Here is a 27,618-nt window from a genome sequence, read left to right on the forward strand (position 1 = left end):
TGTCACGACCAAGGGATTTTAATTGTGGTAGGATTGGATAAATACCAGAATATTTGTGGTGGAAAATTAAGAAGAAAAAGTCAAAAAGTTAAAAATTGGGCCACTAAGCATGTGACACATGGCATGCTTGATTATTTTATTATTTTCTATAGAAATCAGCCCATTAAATCCTCAATTCCCTCACCATATTCGGCCTAGGCATCCAGAAACAAGAAAAAAGGAAGAACAAAAGGAAAAACAAGAAAACCTAGGTGGAAATTCAAAGAAAAAGTGAAGAAATCAAGGAAACAAGCTAGGTAAGTTAAAATTTCTTTAATTCTCCTTGATACCTAGCTTACCCATGCTTTTGTTCTTGTTTTCTATGGTTGAATATTGAGTTATCATGATGAATTCAATTCTGAAAAATGGGTATGGAAGAGGAATTGTTGTTGGAATAATTTGATTTTAGACTATGTTAGTGTTTAGGGATAGTTAAGCATGGTTATGAACAAAAACACAAAAGAAATATTCAATTTCTCTAGGGTTCCTTGTTGGCTGAACCATGAGGGCTGAATATCAATGGGGGATTGTTTTTATTTCAAGGAAAATGGCATGAAAAATGATGAATTAAGGTGAAATGGTTATGTAGAAAAAAATTCGATGCTAGTACACCAAATGACCAAATTTTTTCTATAAGGAATTGTGAGGGTTCTAATGCTGAATTTGGCTTTTATTTAAATGTATGTGGTAAATTAAGGTATTAGAGGAGAAATGAATTAATTTGGAGGTGATTTGGACACAATCGCCGATTATTTGGGTGATCGGTCGAATTTAATCGATACCGTGATTAAGCGATAATCAGACATATTTTTGCATTTACATATCAAGCATTAGTAGTTTAAATTAATTTATATCAATTTTGGGACAATATAGTAAATTCCTCGACTTTGTTATTTGTCAAGGTGGTGAGACGTCCGAAAAAGGCAAAGGAATTACGCCTGAGGACTATTAGTCAGAGTTCACCCGGAATCCGGATTTTCGACTCCTGTGAGTGGACTACCTATCAAAATTGTTTTGAGAATATGACTGTTTTGAACAAAGTGTTTGAATGATTTTATGCAATTTTTCATGAAAATGAATGCCTTGGGAACAAGCTTTTGAAAAAAAAAGTTTATGTTATGAAATGTGGTTATTATGGATTTCTATGTGGCTGCATTATGTTGATATACATATATGCTTGAATATAATGTTGTGTAATTATGTTGACTCGGCTATGTGCGAGTAGGGAGTGCGCATAAGCTGAGGATGACCTGGTTATGTGCGAGTAGGGAGTGCGCATAACCCGGTGATGACCCGGTTATGTGCGAGTAGGGAGTGTGCATAACTCGGTGATGACCCAGCCATGTGCGAGTAGGGAGTGCGCATGAGCTGGTGATGATGATGATGAGTCGGTGATGATGGTAATGGGTTAGTGAGATGATGATGATGGGTATATATATACATATGTAAATATGTGTGATATAGCAAATTGATGGATAATGATTTATGGTTGTAAATGCAAATATGTAAGCATTTGTTTTGTTGAAATTTGGAAGTTTACATGTGTTACATGTTGCTATTGTTATTTTAGCAGGATGACTTGTTTTAAGGGAAAAATGAGACTTTTTCCTTGATGTTTTGGTTCTCGCTGCAGCGAGAATGAAGTTCGCTACAACGAGAAACTTTCTGTCTATTTTGCTAACTTGTGGGTTTTTACCATATTTCCCATTTCTTTGGTAACATAGTTGAGCATGGATTTTTGTAAAGTGATTTACTCATGTGGGGTTTACATGAGGGGTTTAAAGGAGCTAAAACAATTGCATGGTTTTAAGAAAACGAATACATCATGATTTCGATAAACATTCCTTATTGTATGCTTGTTCCCTCCTTGTTCACTCACTGAGTATTGTACTCACGTTTTAAAAAAAATTCATGTTTTCAGATCAGGTGACTGTTGGACCCTAGATCGAGGAGTCCCCGTAGTGCATATCCTGGGTATGTGTCTGGCATTCGATAGTAATCCCTTTTATTGTAAATGTCTCCGCTGGAAGTCATAGGTCCTTTTGTATTGTGAAAACAATCTAACAATATGAATATGTGTATGCAATGTAAATTGCTAAATACATGACTGGTATAGTGCATGTATATTATTATCGATAATGTCATTGTGTTTTGGTTATGTTCACACCCGAGAAAAGGTGTGTGTGTATGCATGATATGATAAATTTGTTAAGCAAAGGTAAATGGATAGGCTTGCTTGGGCTTAGTGAGCTATGCTCATTGAGCTCATGCGCCGGTCATGGCCCGGGAAATTGGGTCGTGACACGTAATGTCTCAACACAAGATATACAGAGCACAATTCACGCAGCACCTTTGACCCAGTCTCAAAATACCTAATAATAGGTCACGTACTGCCTAACAGCCACTCACGTTATGCCAAAATACCCAATCATGCATTGGCCTTACGTCGCGCTATACATAAATACAAGTCCCATAATACATAACAACTAGACATGCAATGCCTAATATCCATTCACTTAATGCTTATAAATAAAATAATATTCGAACTTTTGTCATCATATTTTTGCTTCTCTTATATAAAAATAGAAAATTAAGAAATTAGGGTAAGTAACCAAGTTATTCAGCATAATAGAAATTAAATGCAATAACTCATTTTATGGAAAATATGTGATCAATCAATATTTTTATTCATTAGCTAAAAAAAGCAGATGATACAACATATGAACCATGGTTCATTTCTTCCTAATCTCATCTAATGTTTCATAAAATTTGGCTAGAATCTTGTTATTGCCCAGAATTTTTGTCTCCAGGATTTCACTCCTAACTAGCAACTTATCCATCAAGCCACGCATGTCTTTCTCCATGCTCTCAATTTGGTCCATCAACTTGACCAGATATGCTGGAACATTGTCGAGGATATTTGCCTTTTCAGCAACAACCCCCTTCCCATATTCGACTTTGGAACGTTTAGATGCCATTAGAATTTTGAGGTTTTCCTTCAGATGATTTTGATTAAAATGAATAGTGGTTCCCTTTATTTATAAGCATGAATGCTGACTCATGGATGGGTGTTCAATAGTTTTAGGCTTATTTTCTTATGAATATGGTTAGTTCGTAAATCAATGCATTAAGTGCTTTAAAGAGAATTTCAGAGTTTTGTGTCAATCGAATTTAGATGGTTTTCTGCACTGATATAAGTGAAATTAAGGGAGCTGAATTGGTTATTAAGCATTCATAATTCTCTTCTAATTTTATAGAATTTGTTATTAAGGGGGCTGGATTAGTAGATAATTAGCTTTAGCATAAAGTAGATAAAGCAACGCAATTACTAAAAACCAGTCCCGTAATGCCTACAATCAAGTCACGCAATGTGTACAAACCAATCACACAATGCACAACTCACGTAATTCCTAAAATCTAGTCTCGTAATGTCTCCTATCTAGCCCAAATTATCTAATATTCAGTCACGTAATACCAAATAAAAAGATTACGATTCCTAATATCCACTCACACACCCTAATATCCAATAACACAATGCCTAACAAATATTTACGCATCACCTACAAATTGATTGATTTCGCTACTCCCAGCCAAATTTAAGTTTGCAAAGTCATATAATTTACCCATCAACTTTTGCATTCTATGAATATAAAAAAATAAACCCAATAACACATAACAAATACCTTGATGTCATCTCTGCACTTTGAGATAGTGAGAAAGTTGGATGGCGATATAGACCTCGATGGCATTGTAGAGCTAGACGACAAGATATAGACCTCGATGGCATTAGAGAGCTAGACGGAGAGTAGCTAAATCGAGATTTAATTTTGAAAATTTTATCTGAATGGCGGGAAAGGAGAAAGAAACCAAGATCACTTAATTTGGATTAAATGGTTTAAAGGGTATTCTTATTAAGTCATGTAAAAAATTATCTAAAAACAGTTAAAATTATAGTGGAAGTCATTTTTTAAATGACTTTATTAAGAAGGTTATTTGTCACAATTTTATTGAAAAAAAATATAGCAGTAAACTATGTATATATTTATGATGTAGAATTCATATAAAATAAATAAAGGGTATATTTTACATGTTTAAAGGTTAGAAAAATATCAATCTTTTGATTTAATGTTAGAGAAACAAAACCAAATACAGACCGAAACATACCTCTATAGGGAAATAATAAAAAGTAGATCACGCATTCCAAGCCATATTCCAAATACAGAATACGGGGCCCTGATTATTAATTATCCAGCAGCATATCAACAGTTGTCCTGAATCTAATTATTTATTAATTTATGTGTCTTAAAAATGATGAGAGAGAGAGAGACAGAGACAGAGAAAGAACTAGCAAATGACGTAGACATTAGAGTTGACATGCGATTTAACTAGCTATCTCGAAACTGCCCAGAAGTTGAGTTGACATGTGACTGACGTGATACAACAAAATTTGAAGCAATATTTTCTTCTAAACGACCGACCCAAAGACAATGACGGGATCAACAGGTTTTATCTTTACTTTTCTTTTCTCAGCTCAACAAGTTTTCTCACAAATCATAACATATTATAAGTCAATTTCTCCTTTTATTACATATATTATCCATCTAACATGATCGTTCAAAACGTAAAGAGTTTAACTAAGGTGTTGAAATAGAAATGCCAAAAGAATATTTATAAATCAATTTATAATATAAGTCCCTATCCCTCATTCCCTGTTAACTTGTAGAAAGGCAGTCTGGTTTCCGATGAATTTTAGCTAGTCAGCAGCAGAGAATAATTTTAATTTTCAACCTCATCACGAGGGAGCGGAGCGACACGGTGCCTTCGTGATTGACTGACCAGAATTAAGAAAAGAAGAAGTCTGGCTTTGATAGTTTATCTTAAGAAATTTCCTTCACCTAATCTAGTATCCAATTAATTTCCCCTTATGGCTCAAGAAAAAATGGAAATTGGATTTCATAAATGTAATTTAACTTTTTCTGGTTAAATGATCAAATATTTTTAATTTTGTCTGCTTTCTTTTTTTCATCATGTAAGGAAATGAGCTATTTAAATTTTACTTTTTAAATATGTAAGTACTGAAACAAATATTTCAATGTAAATTGTTTTTTAGCATTTAAGGAAATAAACGATGACATATTACTGAGCTTTCATTGAGCAAATTAAACTTGTGATGTTTTCTTTGATTTCTCTTTTAATAGTTAAAGCGATTCGAGTTAATGACATTTTTGAAAAGTAGTACTTAATAATTATGTTTCCATCACTGCTCGGAATAACTCAGACACTCACCGCACGTACACGTTCATAAAAAGGATCCAAAAAGGTGGGAACAAGAAAAGAAAGATTCAACCATACTACGGTTTGATAACACTTTTTATTAGCCAGATCAAGAAAAGCCTTTTCAAAACACTTTTCTTGTCCCTGTTGAGTTTCCACTTATTATTTAACAATAAAAACAGCACTGACCATAAAGATGCTTTCCATTCCCGTAAGAGGACCAAGACTCCTAGTGTTGAATCTCTAAGCCCGACATTTAAAAAAAAAAAAATGCAACAAGATACTTTATTAATAAAGGGAAAAGGTTCACTCCAACACTGAACCAACCTTTTGCACCCTCATTCTATGTAAGCTCTCGAGCTATGAGTTCAAGACTTTAAACATCACAAGCACAAACGAAAAGAAATTACAACTGCTCAATAAAATCCAAATCTCAGCAAACTCTTTGTTTAGCATAACTATCTGCCATGTCATTAATTTCTCTATTAAAGTTTATATTTGATGTACTGATAATGTGTAATTTCTATACACTATCAAGTCATCAAATTTCATCATGTTTATACCAATTTGGTGATCTACTAGCCACACTTCCTTCAAACTACATATTACCTTTTTAGCCTCTTCCAAAACCCCAAAACTCACGAAGCCAAATTTTCATCCTTTTCAAAAAAAATTTTTCCCGTGAGAGATAAATACATCAAGCGCTCATGGAATTTACTAAAGATTGTGTGAAGCCACCGCCAATTTGATCTGTAACGGAAGGTTGTTGACAAAGAGAGTGATGCAATCTCTTTTTCACCGCCTTTCCCTCTTGCCATTATTTCCATATTGAATTAATCATATCCTTCTACAAGCAGATGAGAGTCTGATGAAGGAATAGAGATAACCAAAAATTTAATTATTAATTATATGTCTAACTTAGGTGATGCCCTCAAGTTCATATCAGAATACATTATTCGTCTTTAGAAAATGTTTGATTTTACTAATTTCGAAAGACATGAGATATTTTGTAATTAGATAAAAAGGTTTTTCCTTCTACATAGTAAACTCATTTTATTTTCCATTTGAGTAATGAATTCTGTTTAGTTTGGTTAGATTAATGGTAAACGACATTAAAGAAAAATCCCGTCGGTGCAAAGAGAACCTATAAGTAACAGACGCAAATGATTAAAAAAAAATTGATATGGGAAATCTAGAATACGCGCTTGCTTAGTGGGAAAGCAAGAGGTTTTTCAAAGCGTTGAAAACAATAGTAGCTACATTATTATGTATAAATTTCATTAGTTCCATTGTAGAGTAGGACTCAAGACCTCTAATTAGATGAAGTCTCTTAGATTCTACCTGTTGGTGTATCGCTTTAGAGACGCTTGAATCTTTGATTATTTCTTCATTCTTAAGTATCCGAACACCATTAACATTTTGTTATATTTAGTCATTACAGAATATTCCTCTTGAAACCGCCCCGAAGTTGCTTCCATTTATAGTTTTTTTTTTTGAAAAAAGTAAATTTTAAATACAGGATGGATTTCATTCAAATTTTCTATTTGAATTGTAGGGGAAAAAAAAAAACCTTGTATTTGCAGAAAAGATATTATTCACTCAATGAAGACTTTTCACAACTCATTATTTCCTTCCTCTTTCAAAAACCAAAAGAAACGCTAAGCAGGTCAGGTCAAACATGCAGGCGCAAACTCTCTCTATATATAATAACGTTAACTAAACCAACACCCGGTGAGAAACTTTGAAAAACTGCCCCTTGAAACGAAGAGTCCCTGCCGATGCTAAATTCCAAGTACTTCCTTCCCCTTTTTCTCGTCTTTTTCTTCTCCCTTTTCTCCTTTGCCTTCATTACTGTAAAATCAGAAACTGCTGGAAACGTACGAAATGGAACCAGGGATTCGACAAGGTTGGTCTATAATGCTAGTGTAGTTCTAGACGTGAACTCAAAAATGGGTGCTATGGCAAATATATGTTTGTCCATGGCTCTTTCAGATTTTTATGCCAAGCACCCAAGTTATAATACGAGATTGTCTCTGCAAAGATGGGATTCGCTTGATGGCCTCGTTGCAGCTTCGTCAGGTAAGTTTTGTTCGTATAATTTTCCATTAAAGATAAGGTAATTTCGTGTTTATTTTAATTATAAATTTCTGCAGGAGTGCAATTTTTTTTGGGTCCATTTTCATGATAAAAAGAATGTTAAAATAAAATAAAATAAGTCCTGTAGAATAGTAGATGGATGAATTGGTTAATTTTATCTCAGACTATTACAGTTGAACTGTGCATTAATTATTTTGAGCAACCGGCCACCGAAAGTCTTATTGGCTTCATGAATTGGGTCATCAAGTCAACCAAGTTTTTCTGATTAAAATGGTATTAGAGCCGATCTTGTATCTAGGAGGTCACTAATTCGATCCCATCAAAATCTTTGGGTCTGGTGGGATTCACTTACGTGGAGACTACGATCTCACGAAAACAGGTGACCAATGTGAGGAAATTTCTCTTTTGATGTACATCTTCAAAGATACAAGTGTCTTTCAAAATCGTGAAGGGATTAGGGACACACTTCAAAACCATCTTAAATTTAATCTTTATCAAACAATAAAAACCAGCACACAAACAGTGATCAATTATGTATGTAATTTTAATCTCTACCAATTTAAACATGCAAAAAGTTCGGTTATGGAAGAAAAAAATCAATATATTTATGTTTGGAGATCACCTTAAATTTATTTAATATAATAATAGTATGATATACGTACGTGGGATTAATGTTCAAAAGTTTTGGGCCCTTCAAACGGTCCACCCTTGGTAGCAAAAGACAAAATAGGCAATAAAGTAGTGGTCCATACCAACATAGTCCAAGCAATCAAAATGACAAATGTTAAGCAGTGAGTCAAGAGGGACTTGCTTTTAATAAACTTGTATAGCGTATAGACTTAATTTGTTTATATGTCCAGAAAATAAAAAAAAAAATTAATACTTTGGTAATCCATCTATTGTTTAAAGGATCTTAGAAGGGCAATCGTTCATAACATATAACATATCACCTTTCAGTAAGTTCGATGTTAACTGAAAATTGTTCTTTAGTTAATTAGATATTAAAAGTTTAGATAGATGTTGTCATTCAAGTATCAAACAAAATACAAAGGAGTAAGTGTGAAATCGAAAAAGTTTTTATATCCCACGTATACCATTGAATTTTTGCAATTTTGTTTGGAACCTGGAATGTAGAATATCTTCCACAACGATCAGCTGAAGCCTCATTTGCTATAAAACTTGGAGGAAGCTCTTCTCCCTCACAAAGTCCTTGTATTATCAGAACAGCCATAGTTGACTTCTCTCGCCTGGCAAAAGCTACGGTTGCCATATTGGAAAATTTTGAATGGAACGAAGTCATACTTGTGTACGAAGACATGGAATACGGCAAAGCGATTATTCCTTATTTAACCGATGCAATAGAAAACATGGACATTGCGCTATCATACAAGAGTGCAATCCCCAACTCTGCCGAAGATTTTCAAATCTTAGAAGAGCTAAAAGTGCTAATGACCATGCAGGGTAAGGTTTTTGTGGTGCACATGACTACAAACCTTGCCTCTCGTTTGTTCTTTCTTGCAAACATGGCAGGAATGATGAACAAAGGATTTGCATGGCTTGTGACAGATGGCTTGTCTAGCTTTGTAGATACCATGGGCATGGGTGCTATAGCTCTTGATTCAATGAAGAGTGTAATAGGCGTAAGGCCTTATGTACCCAAAACGGAAGCTCTCAAGAACTTCAAAACGAGGTATAAAACTTTATCCTTGATGAAGCAAAACAACGAGGCAAGTGAGCTAAATCTCTTCGGTTTGTGGGCTTATGATACAATTTGGGCTTTAGCTATGACTGTGGAGAGAATTGGGGTAGTGACTTCTGGCTTCTTGAAGGAGACGGTGAGCAAAACTTCAGCAGACGCCCGGATTGCCGAAATAGGTCCAAAAGGATTACTTGAGGAAATCTTGAGCACTAGTTTTAGAGGGATCAGTGGAGATTTTGACTTGGTTCATGGGCAGTTGCAGCCTTCGGCCTTTGAAATATTTAATTTAACCAGAAAAGGAAAGGGGATAATTGGTTATTGGACTCCTAACCGAGGAATATCTAGACATCTTGCTTCAGCTGGGAACAAGCTCAAAAAAATCATTATACCTGAAGAGACCAGAAGAACACTTAATGAAAGGACTATGCCTACGGTTAGAGACAAGTGGAGAATAGGGGTTCCAAGCAAAAGAGGGTTCACAGAATTTGTGAACTTACATCCTGGGAGCAATGACAATGAATTACCAGGGTTCTCCATAGAGGTTTTCAAAGCCGTGTGGGAGGCCGCCTTGCCCGGTACTGAATATGAATTTAAATTTATTGAGGGAACTTATGATGAGCTTTGTTCCCAAGTTAAGGATGAGGTTAGTTCTATATCCTTCCTTTTTTTTTCTCTAAATTAATTTCTAGAAATCATAGTTGTTGAATTGCAATTTCCTTCTACAGAAAATCGACGCTGCTGTGGGAGATATCTCGATTGTGGCTAGCAGGATAAATTGTGTGGATTTTACATTGCCATATTTGGAGTCAGGAGTGGCCATGCTTATAAAAGTTAGCCACAATGGGCCAACAGACATGTGGATATTCATGAAACCTTTGAGCTGGGATCTATGGTTGACAATCACCGCAATCTGCATTTTTATAGGGATTGTTGTGCGGGTTTTAGATCGTCGTGAAAATACAGAATTCAGTGGATCACCCAGAAAGCAGCTCAGCTCAATTTTGATGTTTCCCTGCCTATCCGTGGCCACCCCTCAAAGTAAGTTCCCTTTTATTTCTCTATTTTCTTTTTAGTGCAAATTTTTTAATACTTCCATGCTTGTCCGTGGTGATCCCTCCTCTCAATCTCTTTTCTTTTAGCAAAAATCAATGATGTAATACTAATTTCAATCATACTCCTTTCATCCCATAATATTTGTTTAAATTTCAATTTACACGAAAAAGAAGAAAAGCATTAACCTTATTGCGTTTTCTATTAAAATTGCAAACTTTTATAACATTAAAGTTTTATGGGTTTTAAATGTCTGAAACTATAAAAAAAATCATATAAAATAGTATACATATTAAAATTGTAAAAGAATTTAGTGATCTATATTAATAAACAAATTGCATTGTCATACATACATACATACATACATTTTTTTTTTTTTGAAAATCAGAATTTCATTGAAATTGCTCCAGGGGAAGAGTATCACCCAGCCAAAATATTTACAAAAAGACTCCCCATATTTGATATCAATGCCTCTCACCCAAAACAAAGGTATAATTCCCAAACTCATGGGTACACCCCCTATACCTATACTTCAAAAGACTCCTGTCATCATAAAAGTCCCTGCTACATCATATACACAAAAGATGACCCTGTAAAAAAGTCGTAAAAACACTATACAACGCTTGTAACTCAAAAGAACACAATATAGTAGACATAAAAGGAACCATTATCCAAATAAAAGAAATTCCACCAATCAGTCAAAATTCACAAAAATGTTTCAGGCATGTAAAAGATCATCAGGCTTTCAATTTATCAAAAACCAACAATGCCACAGTCAATCTCTTTAAGATAAGGAACCAAAGAGGAAGAACTGAACCTAGACACTTTGCACAAACCATACTTATTTGCTGACAAGAAATCTCCTACACTTTTTGTTTTCATATTCTGTTATCCTTAGGAGCAGCCCACAGTAAGTCTTCTTTTCTAGTTGTACCTTTTTTTGCTAGGTTGTCTACAGATGTGTAGGCCTCCCTCAATGTGTGTTCAACCCTCCAGTGGCTTATTTCTTGTTTCATTCTCTTAATATCAATAATCCATCTCTGAAAACCTCCAAGGAATTGTCTTAGGTTAGTTCACCCACTTCACAACATTAATGGAATCACTTTCCACCACAAGCCCGTCTATTTTTCCTCATTCAGTAGCTGCATAAATCAGAAAAACCTCCCTTATTGGCAATATTTCAGCAAGATTAAAGTCCCCAATCCCTATATGTTTGGAAAGGGAAACTAAAATCTTCCATATTTCATCCCATAACACACCCCAAATTCCAACTCTTCCCGGGCAACCTTTGGCTACCCCATCTACATTAATCTTTAACTATCCTTTCACTGGTTTGCACCACTCAATTCCCTTCCCCTTTCTACTTTCTTTCTGTTTTTTTCATCCTTTTCAATGTATAGCCTAACGACATATAAGATAGCAAGGTACTCATTAGGCCACTTGGCATTAGCCCATGTAGCCACCCTTAACCTTATAGTTTCCCATACCTGATCTTTCTCCCATTGTTTCCCATGAAGAACAATTGCATTCGTAGATAATCAGACAGTCCATGCAATTGCATATAGAACCTCATCCTCCAAATCTTGATTTCCCATCCCTTTAAAGTAACATTATTCCAAACTTGAAAAAGGTTCTTTATGTCTCTCGGCATCACCTAAGCCGTCCCACATTTATTGTATCATAGTTGCTATATCTTTTACACTTTATAACAGCCACCAAAAAGATGTTTAATACTTTCTATTTCAACATTACATATCACACAGGTTGCTGTTTCTAATGAATATAAACTCCTTCTAAAAAGTTCAAACTTCATTGGCATCTTCTTATGTAAAATTTGCTAGACAAAAACCTCTATTCTATGTGGTGTTATACGTTGCCAAACATACTTCCAAACTCTCTGACTACCCCCTTTTGAGCCATCAGTTTTTTCAAAAACTCTTAATTAAATAGTTCCCACTAGCTTCACCTTTTCATACTAGTTCATCCTTAAATTCTTTACTTAATTGGAACTTATTAATAACACTAATAAAAGCTTTCCACTATTCTTCTTCCTATCCAAGAGGTTGTCTTCTCAATTCAATTTCCCAAACCCATCTTTCATTCTCCTAGTACCTAAATTCACATACTTTTCCTTTCTTTTTCATGGATAGTGCAAAAACTGTAGGAAAGTTTTCTCTAAGTATCACTCCCTCAATCCACTTAATCGCCCAAAACTCAATGTGTTTCCCATTACCTAAAAGAACCCCAAGATCTAAATGTTCTTGCATAAAAAATTTGTTAGTGAGGGAAAGGGGACTTAAAATATTTTTTCATAAGTATAAGGCCCTCCAAACTCTTTCAACAGATGGTAGGAGTAAATTAGAATCACATCCAGTGTTTTCCTCCATAACTTTCCCCCAATGATTCTTTTTTTTTTTATGTTACCAAATCTACATATCCACTTATTTAAGAGTCTATGATTTTTTATTTCAAGATCCACTAGACCAATACGACCATTCACCTTGTAATTACACACATGATTCCAATCAACCAAATGCATTTTTCTTTGTGAACAGACCTCTGCCCATAAAAATCTTCTTTGTATCTTCTCTATCTCTTTCCTAATCCCCACTAGTAATTGAAATAAGGACATGTAAAAGATTGGAAAGCTTGAAAATATGACCTCAATAAAGTGACCTTCCCATCTGTAGACAATATCCTTAATTTCCATCCAACCAACTTTACTTCAACGCAATCTAGGACTAGTTTCCAAATTTTCAGAGAGTTTTGCTTCGTTCCTAATGACATCCCTAAATAAATGGTCAGAAGGGAACCTACCTTACACTTAATTTCCCTTGACCATTCTTCCTCTTCATCCTTATCCATTGCCACCCCAAAAAGTTCACTTTTATGGAAGTTTACCTTCGACCCCGACATTGCCTGATAAATTCGAAAGAACCACTTCATTCTCTTGAGTTCATCTCTATCAGCCTTATAAAACAAAATTTTGTCTTGCATATTGCAGATGAGAAATTTTCATATCACCTTTCCTTACTTGATTCCCACTACAAATACCAACCTTCTTTGCTTTGAATAACAAAACACTCATTCCTTCAGCCATGATGTTGAAAAAAAATGGTGACAATGGGCAAGCTTGACATAGACCTATTTGAATACCGAACTATTAGTTGGGGCACCATTAACGAAAACTGAAGTCTTTATAGTGGACACATATTTGTTAACCTATACCCTCCATTTACAATCGAACCCCATTTTCCTAAGCATAAGATCTAAAAAATCCTAGTATACACTATCATACACCTCTTCGAAATCAATCTTGATTATCGTATCTTTTCTTTTCTCTTTCTTGATCCCATCAATGATCTCGTTTGCTATTAACACACAATTCACAAGCTGTCTTGCTTGAACAAACGCAAATTGTTTAGATATGATTATTTCACCAATCACTTGCCTTACCCTATTTGCTAGTAGTTTCGCCACAATCTTGTACATGCTCCCTAACAAACTAATTAGGTGACACTCATTCAGCTTTGTCAGATTAGTTTTCTTAAGGATCAATGTAATAAATGTGAAATTAATTCCTCTACCCAATGCTTCTCCTATATAAAAACCATTTATAAACTCCATCACCTCCCCTTGATAACCCACTACTATCTTTTATAAAAGTTCATATTGTAACCATCCGATCTCATGGCTTTATTCCCATTGTAGCTCATAATCGTCTCTCAAACTTCTTGTTCAATAAATGATCTCTCAAGCCATGTCATTGTCTCAACCTTGAGCTTTTGAAACTACAGTCAATATCCTGCACTTTTAACCCCTTTTTAGCCTAAATAGTGTCTTCGAAAATACTTGACAACTTCTGCCTTCACTACTTTTGGCTCTTCCACCATCCTCCCATTCACCTCAATACTATGTATGTTACTAACTCTGTTCCTTACCGATGCCAACGCATGAAAGTACCAAGTACTCCTATCCCCTTCAACTGCCTAACAAGCCCTTAACTTCTGTAACCATTCTCTCTCCTTTATTCTGTATAACTACGACAGCCTAACTCTTTTCTCCACAATTTCGTTTCTTAGTTTGTTATCCTCAATAAAATTCTACCAATCATTGTAAAGGTTTGAATCTCACTTTCCAAATTTGCTATCTTTTCTCTAATTGCTCTATATTCTCTATTTTTCCACTCTCTAATTTTAGGCTTCAAGAGTTTCAATTTCTCCCAAATTCTTATTCTTTCGCCAACCACACTTGTCTTTTCCCTCCACTCTTTTTTCACTAAATCTTAAAACTTCAGTCATCCAACCAATAATTGAAAAGCCTAAATGGCTTTGGACCCTATTCCATTACTTCAGATTTCACTTGAATGGGGTTGTGTTAAAGATCAAATTCAGAAAAGCCCTTTGAACCAAATTTTTGCACACTTCAACAATTTCAACATCAAACAGAAAATGATCAAGCCCACAAAAAGTGGGCTCTGCTCTATTACTACGCCATGTAAAACTTCCTCCAATTAATGGAAGATCAACAAGTCCCCTAGAATTCATAAAATCATTGAACTAATGTGTAGTTGTGTCCACCTCCCATTTCCCAATTTTTTCCCTTTCATTCCTAACCACATTAAAATCTCTTACACTCACCCAATTCATCTCTTCTCTACTCATAATCAACTCTAATTCTTCCTATAATTTTTTTCTCTTCTCATCGCTATTTGGTGCATAAATATTCCTAAATCCACCTATCTTATCTAATTTCTTAACTCTACTTATCATTAGAACATAATATTTACTCTCCACCACACTACCTAATTCAACAAATTAATCACGCCTTAAAAATATGATTCCTTCTGCATTCCCATCAGAAGCAACACCATATCCTCTGACTTCACCCCTGCCCGTAGTTTACTGTATAACCCAACTTCAATTGTTTTCAACTTTGATTCTTGTATGAATCTCATATCAGGCTTCTTTCTATTGATCAACTATCTTAGGGCATTTTGCTTATCTACGCTACATATCCCATGAATTTTCCAAGAAATTAACAACATTTATGGTAAATAAAGAAGCCCACACAAGTAGGATATTGATATGATTTTAGCACTAATGGAGGTTATTCTCTTCCCGTTCTCAAGTCGTTATATTGAATATGACTTTCTTTCTTTTTTCCCAAATTTAAGCCTTAATTGTGTGTTTGCCCATGCCAATTTATCTTCTCTAATTATAACCCCATTTCTTTTTACTATGTTTATGTTTGAAACTGAAAAGTGAAACACGTCCATGACCTTATTGTTAATTTTCTCTAATCTGTTCTTAATCTCTTTTATCTGATTATATCTTCGACGTGCCATTGATCCCCTTTTTCTCTTTATCGTAAACCCCTTCCTTTCAACTTCTAACTATCTCTTATTTTTTCTAGCATTACTAACTTTCTCATTCAACCTTCTCCTAAGGCTATATCCACTACTAAGTTCTCTCACCCCCACTTTTGTCCCCATGCCTTTCTTGGTCTTTTCTATTATTGTTATATCTTCATTGTCACCCTTTGTGGCTTTGGTGTCCCCTATACCCTCTTCAATCCCTTCATTGCTTCTTTAATCCATACTCTATTTACTTGCTATTGACTGATGAAACCAACTTTCTGGAAGGTTCCTCAGACCACGACCATTACCATTTCTCCCTTATAAACATTTCTCTGCCTCTTCTTTTTTTAGTTTCATTAATTTGTTGTAGCATCATCATTAACTTCATAGACTATCTTTTTTTTATTTTTAAAAGTTTCAACACAGGCCTTACCTCTCTTCTTTGTCCTACATCGGCCTTTATCATTACCATTGGACTTATCTGAATTAAGTCTATTTGTTTTTTTTCTTTGGAGCCTTTTAAATTAAGCCCGAATGCTTACTAAAACTCCTTTCATTGTGGGCTACCCATGCTTACTATCAAACCCATTCCTATTACATCTCAATGGGCTTGAACCACCTTTACCCATTAATTCTTCTGCCCACTTAATTACCACGCCTTTAAAGCTTTTAAAATTGGGCTCCTTAAACACACTTATTTCGTCACCTTCATGGCCCAACCAAAATTCCTTTATCTCATAATTCCTTCTCAAATTTCTAGATCTATTTGAATTAATGTCATCTAGACCTCTAGCTATCCTCTAACCTTGTAGCCTTTGAGCTAAACTAGATCTCACCCCCCACAAGTTCCATCTAACTTGGCATACATGTAGAGTCTCAACTCTTCATTTATTCATGGCCTTGTACTTGGCATACAAAGGTTTGCCTCCACTAACATTTGCCTTGTACTTTGTGTTCGATCGATTTGTCGTCCACCCACTATTGGAAAGACTTTTTGATGACTTTGAAACCCTCTTCTCTTTCTAATTTCATTGTGGTGAGATTAAAATTTATCTTTCCAAATCACAACATTCCAAACCAGCAATCAATGCTTTAAATTCCACCATTCTTCCATTTAGAATTATGCTTGTGGATGCTTTGATACTCTTCATACTTTCAACTTCAACCAATATCATAGCAAAGTCAAATATTTTCTTTTCTTCTATGACTTTATCAACTAATATGAATCTCCCTCATGACTTAGACATTGTCGTGAAAACCTCATTATGCCATAAGCTCAACGAAATCTCTTCCATCTTCACCCAAACTTGAAATTTTCTATCCATATCACCCTCATACTTGTTGATATCATCAAACCACACATCAAATATCTCTCTATATTGACCCGACAACACCTCTATTTCATTAGCATCTGCAGAGGTGACCACCACTTAAAGTCTTATTGCTAGTCAAACCTAAACTATGACACCTTCTGTAAATAAACCAAACTCGATGGCCCTACAATTACTTAATGCCTTCAAACAACCCATTGTAATTCTTGAAAGCCATTCCGTTTCCAAAACTAGAAAATTAACTTTTTTTATTTCACTCCCATTGGTTTCTTGGCCGGTTTACTGCATTTGCTGTTTAGGCTCCTCTGGTTTCTTCTCTGTCACATTCCTACCCCGTAAGGAATCCTTAAATGACATTCTTGATGCTATTGCCTTCTTTGAACCCCTTGTGTCTCCATTATTTTATTTTTTTCTCCATTCTTTTTTGGGGTTATTAGTTACCTTGACATAGAGGCATTTTCCATCAATAATCATTCCGTCAATGTAATCGATGGCTCTTCTAAGTTCTTTTTCAAATATATACCTGAAGAATGCTATCTTGGTTGAGCTCTCCCTTTTACCCTTTGGCATGAAAACGTCAACTAGTATTCCAAATCTGTCGAAAGTTTCTTTCATATAAGCCCGTATTACCCTCTAGTTAAGATTCCCCACAAAGATGGTGAATAAAAATCTTCGTCATATGTCTATTTCTCCATACTTGACTCTTCCTTTCCTTCCCCTAATATTTGCCATCATCTTGATTCTAAAGATATTAAAGCAATTGCATACATATAATCTTACATATATGCATACATAGGGTCTTTTCTTTTTATTTTTTTTAAGTACATCTATGATTATTTTGAATTTACTATAAGTAAAATAAAGTAGTTAAATCTTTTCATGGAAAATTTTACAAATCAAATACACTTATCATATTACAATATATAGTAATTAAAATATACACATAAAAATGCTAATAAAGAATAAACACCCAAGAACTCATACTTAACCTAGCAAGAGATTAATAGGAAAATAAACAAAACCTAAGTATGTACCAACTCCCAAAACAAAAAGGATTCTAAGTGAACATAACAACCAAAGGAAAGTCACAAGAGATTGTATCTTTCTTTTTAAAATAAGAAATGAGCATATAACACACAATATATAAGTAGAGATCAAAGTTATTGAACAAAGACAAGGTTCTATTTTTAATTTACTCATAAATTAATATGTAGAAAAGTACATTATACGTATGATTATATAGAGAAAGCAAATTAAACTGAGTTTTTTTTTTATGGCAACAGGAGACATGGTGGTAACCAACTGCTCAAGGTTGGTGTTGGTTCTTTGGATATTCTTGGCATTTATTTTGATTCAGAGTTACACGGCAAACCTATCATCAATATTAACAGTAAACCAATTACAGCCCACAATCCCAAGTTTGAGAGAATTGAGAAAACATTATATTGGTTATCAGAATCAGTCATTTGTAAAAAATTTCTTGATAAACCAGTTGGGGTTTAAGGAGTCTATGCTCAAGCCATATGGCTCTGTTGATGACTATCAAGAGGCCTTATGCAACGGATCTAGTAACGAGGGAGTTGCTGCCATCTTTGATGAAATTCCCTATATTAAAGTCTTTCTAGCTGAATATTCTACTGGTTACATGATGGTTGGACCCACCTACAGAACCGATGGTTTAGGTTTTGTAAGTTTTCATCCATCTCTCTATTCCATTTGTTTCTATTTTATGTTGTATAAATATTAGCATTAAGCTTATTTTTAGATATCATTTAGTTTCCTTCACATAGGTGTCACATATCATTACGTAGAGAAAAAATATGCTTGAGATAAAATCATCTTAATTATTGTTTAGATTGAATAAAAAAATCTCCTTGATTCATGAATTTATTTATTTAAATAATTTCATTTTCATCCATTGCATTTAATTACAAGTTACATCTTATCTTGAACCATTTATACTAGTGTGTTGTCTTCTACTTGTAAGCCTAGTTAGAAACTTTATGGAAATGTAAACATTTATCTTTAGGTGAGATTAATTATCCCCAAGTAAACCTTTTTTTGTGTACCTATAAGGTAGTTTATTCTCATTCTAATTTGTCTTTCTTTTTAATGTTTTTTGAATTTTAGGCATTACCGATAGGCTCTCCCTTTGTTGCAAATTTTTCAAGGGCAATCCTAAATTTCACTCAAGGAAAATACATGTCTCCAATCGAAAAAAAGTATTTTGGAAAAATATCCATATATCAAGATGAGACTGGGCCAATCTCTTCAAGTAGCCCAAGTCTTTCTACAAAGAGCTTTGCAGGCCTCTTTATCATCATTGGGATCATTGTATTGTTAGCCTTGGTTGTCTCAGAAAGCCATATTTTGGGAAGACTCGTCCAAAGATATATCTTCCACAATTCTCATGATGTCTCGGGACCAAGAGTTGAACCTACAATTGAGATGACTAATACTAGCAATCTTCAAGAAAATCACAACACTAACCAAATAAGCAATAGAGATGAATCTAGAGAAGAAGCTGTATTGGAAGTTCACTCATCATAGCAGTTAACAATTACATACACAAGCAAACTTCAAGGCATGTTGAGACATACTGGAATCATTTTTAAAGAGAATGTATGTTTATATATGTTAATCACTATCCTCACCCAATATCTATTTCCATGATGTACTTTATGTTAATATACTAATACCAAGCTAGTTATAAAATGAAACTTGTGTAAGATAAGATCCTTTTTGTAAAATTATATGCCATTACCCATTAGTTGATTATTTCGTGTAAACTCTACATGAATTAGACCTTTTTTCTTTTGTTAATAAGGGAAAATTTTAGTTTTTCCATCAATACCTAGTTTCTCCACACTCCACAAAAGCTAAATACACTTCACAACCAAAGGAAAACAAAGAATAGAGATAACTAATTTATAACAGGTGTATTTACCAAAGCAAAAGTCCTTGATACTTAACATTCTTGCCAAACAACTGTAAATCATTCTGAATTAACATATAAATGGAAAAGGTTGTGTTGTGAATGAATGAATGACTTAATGCAATGAACATTCAATGCACAAAACTATTACACAGAGCGTGAATGAAGAACAAAAGCATTAAGTGAAGAACAACTAAAAAAAGGAACTAAGAGAGAAACTTCCTTAACTTGATTTTTTTTTGTTCAAACATTCATTTTTTATTAATAAAAAAGTTTAAATAGCCTCACAGTTCATTAACTTGAATTGGTATTGCAATTTTGCATTAAAAACTAACAAATTAAGCATAATTAACACTTTTATCACACATAACCTAAGTATAGAAGTCAGACATCAAATCTTTACATGCATAAACTGCATGCACACAAAATGCCAAGGCAAGGGCTCTGCCATGGTCTTCCATGCAAGTCTCAATCTCAACACTCTTTCTTAAGACTTGCTTTAAAAGACCCTAGCTTGTTTTTTAATTCTTCCAATCTTTGTCTGTTGAGGCCTTTGGTAGGAATGTCTACTACTTGATTATCTAAGTTGTAATACTCCACATGTATTTCACCAATCTTCTAAGCTTTTATAATGGCATTGTTAGCTTTATCCTATTTTGAAATGACAAAATTGATTGAACTAAATATGCTTTGAAAATGAATGAAAGATGTTTTTCATTCTAAAAAAAAATTCTCAAGAATGTTGTTAAGCTGGTTTTACAAAAAAAAATGTCTTGAAATGCTAAGATTGATTGAATATGCTATGAAAGTGAATGATAATGCTCTTGAACTTGAAGATACGCTTTTAAGTTTTCCCAAAAAATTTTAGGTTTCAAACTCATAGTGCTAACCTAAGAATCGAATTCTCAAAAGTAAAGATTTGATTCTTAAATGAGAAAAAAGAAAAATTTATTTCTTTATCACAAGAAGAATAAACTCTAAAGATAAAAGAGGTCAATTCTTAGCAGATGAAAACAGTGAATAATCGATTCTAAGAAAAAAAGAAGTTAGTTCTTGGAAAAATAAAAGTTATTAAAATTAAGAAGAATCTACACCTCAAAGAGCAAGAATCGATTTTGGAAGAACAAAATGCAGAAGGCAAAAATGTAAGAAGAAATAATTGATTCTCCATATAGTAAAAGTTGATTCTGAGTGAAGAATAAACCAAGAGCATAAGTCTAGTAACAAAAAATCAATTTGACACGAAGAAGATATTGATTCTTAAAGCACCGGAACCAAAAATAAGAAACTTGGTGAACAAGAAGAGATGGTATGAATGGATAAGATTGGAGTGTCAAAACTCAAGCTAAAATTTAAATTTTGAGCACCAATCAATAGTAAAGAATCAACACCTTAAGACAAAAGAATCGATTCTCTAAAAATGCAAATGCGTCACGTTTGAACCAAGTTGAGGAAGAGCTGACATCTCAAGAAAGAAGAATCAATTATTTAAAGACAAAAAGTTTGAGACTTTATGAAGAACTGACAACTCATGATCAAAGAATCGATTCTCCATGTGTAATAAAGATGTGTAAGTTGGCCAAAACATACTAAAGTTGATTCAAATTTCATTTTAATGGTAAGAAATCACAAGGCTTATAAATATCCACTTTAAGGACTTTAAAAGGGTGATTTTGAGTGATCTGAATGATTTTGCAAAAATTTTGTAGTCCTAAAGAAAGGAAAACAAGCAAGGAAGCAAAGAGTAGAAAAATCCTACTTTTAAGTTAGAGCAAAACCAAAAAGATCACATTTTTATCATCCAGCTAATACTCCTTGAGCCTAAACTTCATTTCATTCACCACTCTTTGAAAAGCTCTCATCTCTTAATACTCAAAATCATTATTGTTGGCTCCATTAGTTTTTGATGATAATAAAACATTCTCATTTATTTGTGTCTAATGCTTTTACTTGAGTGTGCAGGAAATTAATATATAAAATTAATTAATTTAACTCTTCAAAGAGTATATCAAAAGAAAAAGAGGGATAAAAATAACAAGATGCAACTGTCCAACAAAGGGGAAGCTTATTGGTGAAATAAGGAAGAATGTTAGTTGATCAAATTTCAAATTGAAGAAATGGCGGGCTGAAGAGTTTGAGAAATAGAATCAACTTAGTTGACCAAGAAAGTCGACTAAGTGCTCTCTGCCAGAATCTGCAACCAGAAACAGAACCAACTTAGTCGACTAAAAGCTCTTTGTCTGCAATTTGAATCAGAGCACTATAAGACAGATTAACGGGTAAAACTCATCCTTAATTATCTCCAACAGATATAAACTGCCAAACTACCATCAGAGTTGCATCTCCAAGTATAAAAGGGTCTTCCAACAATTAGAAACAAGTTTTTAGAAGCTATAGAAAGTTGAAAAACCAAAAAAGCTTCATTGCACTTGTCTGCACTAAAACGCCTACTCTTTGCATTTGTATTTAACACTTAATCTTGTACCACTCAGATCAGCCAATGATCATAGGTACTTTCTTTTACTACTTTTCTTGTATTCTTAGAGTGAAGGAGTCACTCTAAAGGGTTATTGAAGCTTGGAATAGCTTGATTGTTGTAGGTTGTAGTTGAGCCTTGGAAAAATCACTTTGGGTTTTTGTTGAGCTCGTGAAAAACCATTGTGAGAGGTTGTGGTTGAGCCTTTGAAAAACTACTTTAGGTTATAGTTGAGCCCAAAAAAAATTAGTGTAAAAGGTTTTGGCTGAGCCTTGTAAAAGCCATTGTAAAGCTTGGTGAAAGCTTAAGAATTTCACCAATTCATAGTGGATTGTTTGAAAAGTCCTTGGTTGGATCATCAAGGTAGTGGATGTAAGTCTTAGACCGAACCACTCTAAATTCTTGGTGCCTTATTTACTCTGTTTTTGTTTTAGTTTCTTTATTTCATTTGTCTTGAATCTAACTAAACTTAACGATAATTTTTGAAAGAACCAAAGTGTGCTATTCACCCCCTCTCTAGCACATATTATCGGGACCAACAATTATCAACCTTGTTAGAGGTCTTGAACTACAGATTTTTTGAATCCATTATTGTATTGGTTATACCTCCGCACAAAAGGTAGAGGGATTTTGCCTAATCCGTTATAAGGTTGTATCTTGTATAAGGGTTGTACTTGAACCTAAAAAAGGTAGTGTTTTGATTAAGGTTACACTTAATCCTGTGAAAAGGCATGTTGTGAAGGTTAAACCTAACTTTATTAAAAGGAAAGTTATGAAAGTTATACTTGACCTTGTTGAATAGGCAAGTTGATAGTGGTTTCGAACTCTTTGTGCTTTCAAGGGAGAAGATGTAGGCATTGGAAAGCCAAACCTTTAAAAAACTCGAGCTAAGTACTTTTTATCTTTTTGTGGTTTACTTACTTAGTTCATGTTCTATTTTTGTTCTCTGTTTCTTATATTTCTACTGCATTTTCAAAGTTCTCTTAAAAAGGAGGAATTTTTAATTCATAACTAATTCACCCCCCTCTTGGTTACTTTACTTTAAGCATATCTTCTTAACAGACATGAAATTTGACGTTTATATGCTTTATTTTCGCATGATATATGGAGCTTTTAGTGATTGCAATATCTGATTTATTATCGACATAGATCATAGTAAGAGTATCTTGTGAGACATTGAGATCAAATATAACTTTTCCATTTGCAATTGTGCAAAAGCATTTGCAAAGCTTTAATTTAAATTCAAACCACATATAAGGAGATGGAATGCTTGTAGAATCCATATTACGTTTAATAGAATTTTACACTAGGTGATTTGTGTCGATAGGCGATAAGCGAATACAAGGGATAGGCAACTGTGGTGAATCAATAAAGAAATTTAATTCTTAACAAAATCCATATGTTCTTTGTCAACAATATCCCTTCAAAACTTCATAAACATTGGTTCAGTGATATCAAGGCTCAATTTGGCAATGTGGTGGATGGATTTATTCCCAAGAAATGTTTGGTTAGAGAGAGATGCCTTAGATTTATTTGATTCAATACTTTTAAAGAAGTAAGAAGGACAACATAAAGACTCAACGGTGTATGGCTACTTGATTATAAATTGACTGCAAATTTTGCAAGGTTTCATCCAAGGATTACCTTTTAGAAAAAGTATATTTTAGAAGTTAATGGTGGTGAGTGGTTCTGACGTGGTGGATAAACAGGCTAAGGTGGTAAAGGAGATATCGAAGAAATAAGAAGATACTCAGGTTTGCACAACCTATGTGGATGATGAAATTCTCTAATGGTTTCAATTTGCAATGGTAGATGATGGCTTAGGTAGGAATGACCAAAACCAACTATGAGCCAATTGAAAGCTAAAGGGATCAAGGGTGTGGAGATTAAGAGAATCTTGGGTGACAAATTCGTGCTCTCGTTTTAGGATGGTGATTTATTGAAACACTTAAAAAAAAAAGAATTGAGGGGAATTGAATCAATGGCTATGCAAGTTTGTGCAGTGGAATTAGAATATGGGAAAAAAGTAAATGTTGGTTAATGGTGTATGGTGTTCTTATGCATACATGGAATGCTAAAATGTTTTAATCAATTACTAATTTATTTGGTGACTTTGTTTGCTTGGGAGAAGAGAGTATGAAATTTTTTGCTCTTTAGAGGACTTTCATGGAGATTAATTCATGTGTTAGGCAGAAAATTGATGAAGTCATTATGTTGAAAGTAAGAGAGAAGGCTTTTAAGATTTAACTGCATATTTTTTGCCTAAATTTGCTATATAGTTTCTCGTCCATACTCAAGCAACAGGGTGGGCGGACAAGTGAAACCATAGTATTGAATCTATAGCTTATGGTGGAAATAATTGGTTGGATTCAATCAAACCATGTGCCCAACTTGAGATTGATTTAAAAGTAGTAGATAAGTAAAAATTGGAGCTTGTGGGGGCTGTCAAAAATGGTAAAACCCGACACCCATCATAGGTTATCAAATAAGATGATAATAATGAAGCATCCATGGGCTGTGCAATGGCCTTGGATCATCCAAGACAAGAGAGAATGTTAAGAGTGACCTCTGAATAATGGATAAGGTCTCAAATTGAAAAGTGTGACAATATGTGCTCAAAGGAAGTTATGAACGGGCCATTGCCTTTAGTTGAGGATGTGGTTTTGAGCCACATTGGAATGGACAATATGGTTCATGGTTGATCTAAGTTTTGGTCAAAAGACATGATCATGAGGAATAGAAAGGAGATGTCTTACATGGATATTGTAAGGAAGAAAGCTTCAGCGGCCTTGGCATTTTATAGTGGATTAGATGAAGGAAAACAAGTTATCATTGTGAATGTTGAGAGCACTCCAAGTAACTTTGCAATGTCTCGGTGCTTGTAACAAATGTCATAGTCAACTATACCTTTTAGATATCTTAGTACTCTTATTTTGTTGTGTAATGCATTTAAGAAGGTTGCTACATAAACCTGGAAAGCATGTTTACTGTGAACATGCACTACAAAAAAAAAAAAAAACAATTTCATCGATAAAAACAATTTCGTCGGTAATGATCAACGAATTACCAATGGACATGTGAACAATAAATCACCAATGATATATTGACGAATTATCAAAGTAAGTTACCAATTGACTCTATGTAGTTGGTATTTGATCGATAAAGTTTAAGAGTCAAAAAAGGATGCATGGCGCCAAATTTATTAACCAACAATTCCATCGATAATTGTTATTTTGGTGAGTGGGAAATGGATTTATTGATGGAATTACTTACAGAATATCTCATCAGTAATGTTAATTAAATTTGTTAAGTTTGCTGATGGAATTTTCATCGGTGATTCCATCTATAAATCAAATAAGAAAAGTGTGTGTGGGCTTTATTTCCATTTCTAATTTTCCCCTAAACCCTAGCCACTCCCTCTCCAATCGATTCTCTACTTCCCTTAGCCACCATCGAGCTTACCCTTTTCCTTTCTACCTGACTAAGCTTCCCCCATTATTCTCTACCCCGCCAAGCCTCCCCTATACTAATAATCTGACATAAATTTAGGAATGCATTGATGATGAAAGAGAAAGTTACAAGGTTACTCGAAATGGTCTTCCATAAAGCTCTCATGGTAGAGGCTAAAGTTGCCAATGAGTACGGTTACCATCCAAAGTACCAGTGTGTTGTCTAGTTTGTCACTACCACTATTCATTGCTTTTAGTGCAAATCTGTTTGTTACTAGTTTGTTTTTATATTTCCCTTTTCTAATTCTATTTAATTTTGACTTAAGTTTTATGAATAGGATTGTCATTTTGGGCATTTTTCTTGTAGTTTGTAAAAAGTAGAAGCTACTAAGTTAGTTTTAAGAATTTACGGCTAGAGTAATTGTAACTATTGAAGGTTAGTTGAATAATTAGAAAGATGAAAAATTTATTGCGATTTTTAAGGTGGAATGGCAAGATATATGTTTGAGGGGAAGAAGTTAAAGTCTTGAATTTTGAAAGGAATGGTTGGGATTTTCCCATTCAAGTTGCATTTTAATAAACATTATAATTGGGCATGGTAGTTGATTTTAGTTAAGTTTTGATCTTTGGTTGTGTATTTCTCTTCTTTTTAGATTGATTGTTCTTTTAACCAAAGATTAGATAATAGATTAAGCTGAATTACTTAAAATTTCCTTGGAATGGCCTATATATTTATTAGATTTATGACTAGGTTAGTATGGTGGTGGTATTCTATTTTCATGCTATTAGTGTTTATTAGGATTGTTTTAAGAAGAAAGTAAAGGGTTTTTTTTTTTTTTTGGTGTTTGAATGAGTGGGTAAGAAATGAAAATATACCTTTATGAGGATGTATATTGTGTAGATTCATCTTAGTAATGTAAGTCATGCTATGTGCTTATCAATAGCCACTTTTGGACCATTTATTAGTATGCTACTTGTCAATACTTTATTTGCTAGATACTTATGCTTACTGCTTGGGTTTTGTTGTTCAACATCATTCTTGCTGGTAAATGGTAGTCTTTAAGCCTTTATATTATATAGCACATGGCTCCATGAGAAAAAGGGAATTGAAGCTGTTACATAATTGACAGATTATGGTCTGTCTAATCATGTAGTGTTTCATCAACTTGATGTAATAGATTCTTCTAGTATTACTTCCCTTGCAGATTTTGTCAAAGCTAAATTTAGGAAACTTGATATCTTGGCACCATTGATGATAATAATAAATAAATATATAAATAAGACAAAAAAAAGAAAGAAGAAACCTTGACATTTGTCTTCTCTCTTTTATCTAATAAGTTGTTTGGTTTGATCTTCGTTAGTTGGAACCTTATGCAGGTGAACAATGTTGGAATTTTTGGATAGGTTCAAGATCCATAAGCATTTGGCAAAGCTATTGAACTTATTGGTTACTTTGTAAGTATTCTGCATTTCTTTTAATAGTAATTAATGATTGTAACTCATAAATATTCTACTTGTTAGTGTAAAAGTCTTAATGAACAATATACCAAGAAAGGAATGAATTGGTATATCAAAAACTCTTTTGAAAACTAAGTGTAAAATCAAGACTTTTAGCAACCAAGAATTCAAAAACAAATATGTGATTTCCCTAAGCAAGTTTTCAACAATAAATTGCAATGAACAAATAACAAACAAAGGTAAAATGTTTTCCCTAATTCAAGTGCATGCAAAGCATAAATAATGAATCAAGGTAAAATATTTTCTAAGGCAAAAGCAAGTAATAAACTACAATGCGAAAAATTAAAAGCAGACATAAGAGTTTCATAGTGGTTTGACTTTCTCTAATGCTTACATCCATTCCCTAGGAACACCAAGGAATTTTAAATCCATTAAGGGAAATGAGCTTTTT

The 27,618-nt window shown here is 33.9% G+C and overlaps 1 protein-coding gene and 1 long non-coding RNA gene across 3 annotated transcripts; both read left to right on the forward strand.

The window, feature by feature from the left end:
* The first annotated feature begins 222 nt into the window (after positions 1 to 222).
* On the forward strand, positions 223 to 2,096 carry LOC148760723 (uncharacterized). The gene is made up of 3 exons (XR_016028298.1): positions 223 to 296; positions 942 to 1,026; positions 1,961 to 2,096. It is a non-coding gene; the product is annotated as an uncharacterized LOC148760723 (long non-coding RNA).
* A 4,864-nt stretch (positions 2,097 to 6,960) lies between these two features.
* On the forward strand, positions 6,961 to 27,221 carry LOC18589201 (glutamate receptor 2.7-like). Of its 2 annotated transcripts, none has more exons than XM_018126720.2 (5): positions 6,961 to 7,392; positions 8,545 to 9,752; positions 9,835 to 10,147; positions 18,133 to 18,536; positions 27,087 to 27,221. In XM_018126720.2, exons 1-5 carry the CDS (start codon positions 7,092 to 7,094, stop codon positions 27,111 to 27,113), a joined length of 2,253 nt encoding a protein of 750 aa, XP_017982209.1. In that variant the 5' UTR covers positions 6,961 to 7,091; the 3' UTR covers positions 27,114 to 27,221. The 2 variants fall into 2 exon arrangements, with proteins under 2 accessions (XP_017982209.1, XP_007014125.3); XM_007014063.3 differs by lacking the exon at positions 27,087 to 27,221 and adding an exon at positions 18,980 to 19,594 and having other exon boundaries at positions 6,963 to 7,392.
* Positions 27,222 to 27,618: the final 397 nt, after the last annotated feature.

Source organism: Theobroma cacao, chromosome 9 (genome assembly GCF_053813885.1).
Source record: "Theobroma cacao isolate CCN51 chromosome 9, ASM5381388v1, whole genome shotgun sequence".
In the NCBI taxonomy this organism is placed as follows: domain Eukaryota; kingdom Viridiplantae; phylum Streptophyta; class Magnoliopsida; order Malvales; family Malvaceae; genus Theobroma; species Theobroma cacao.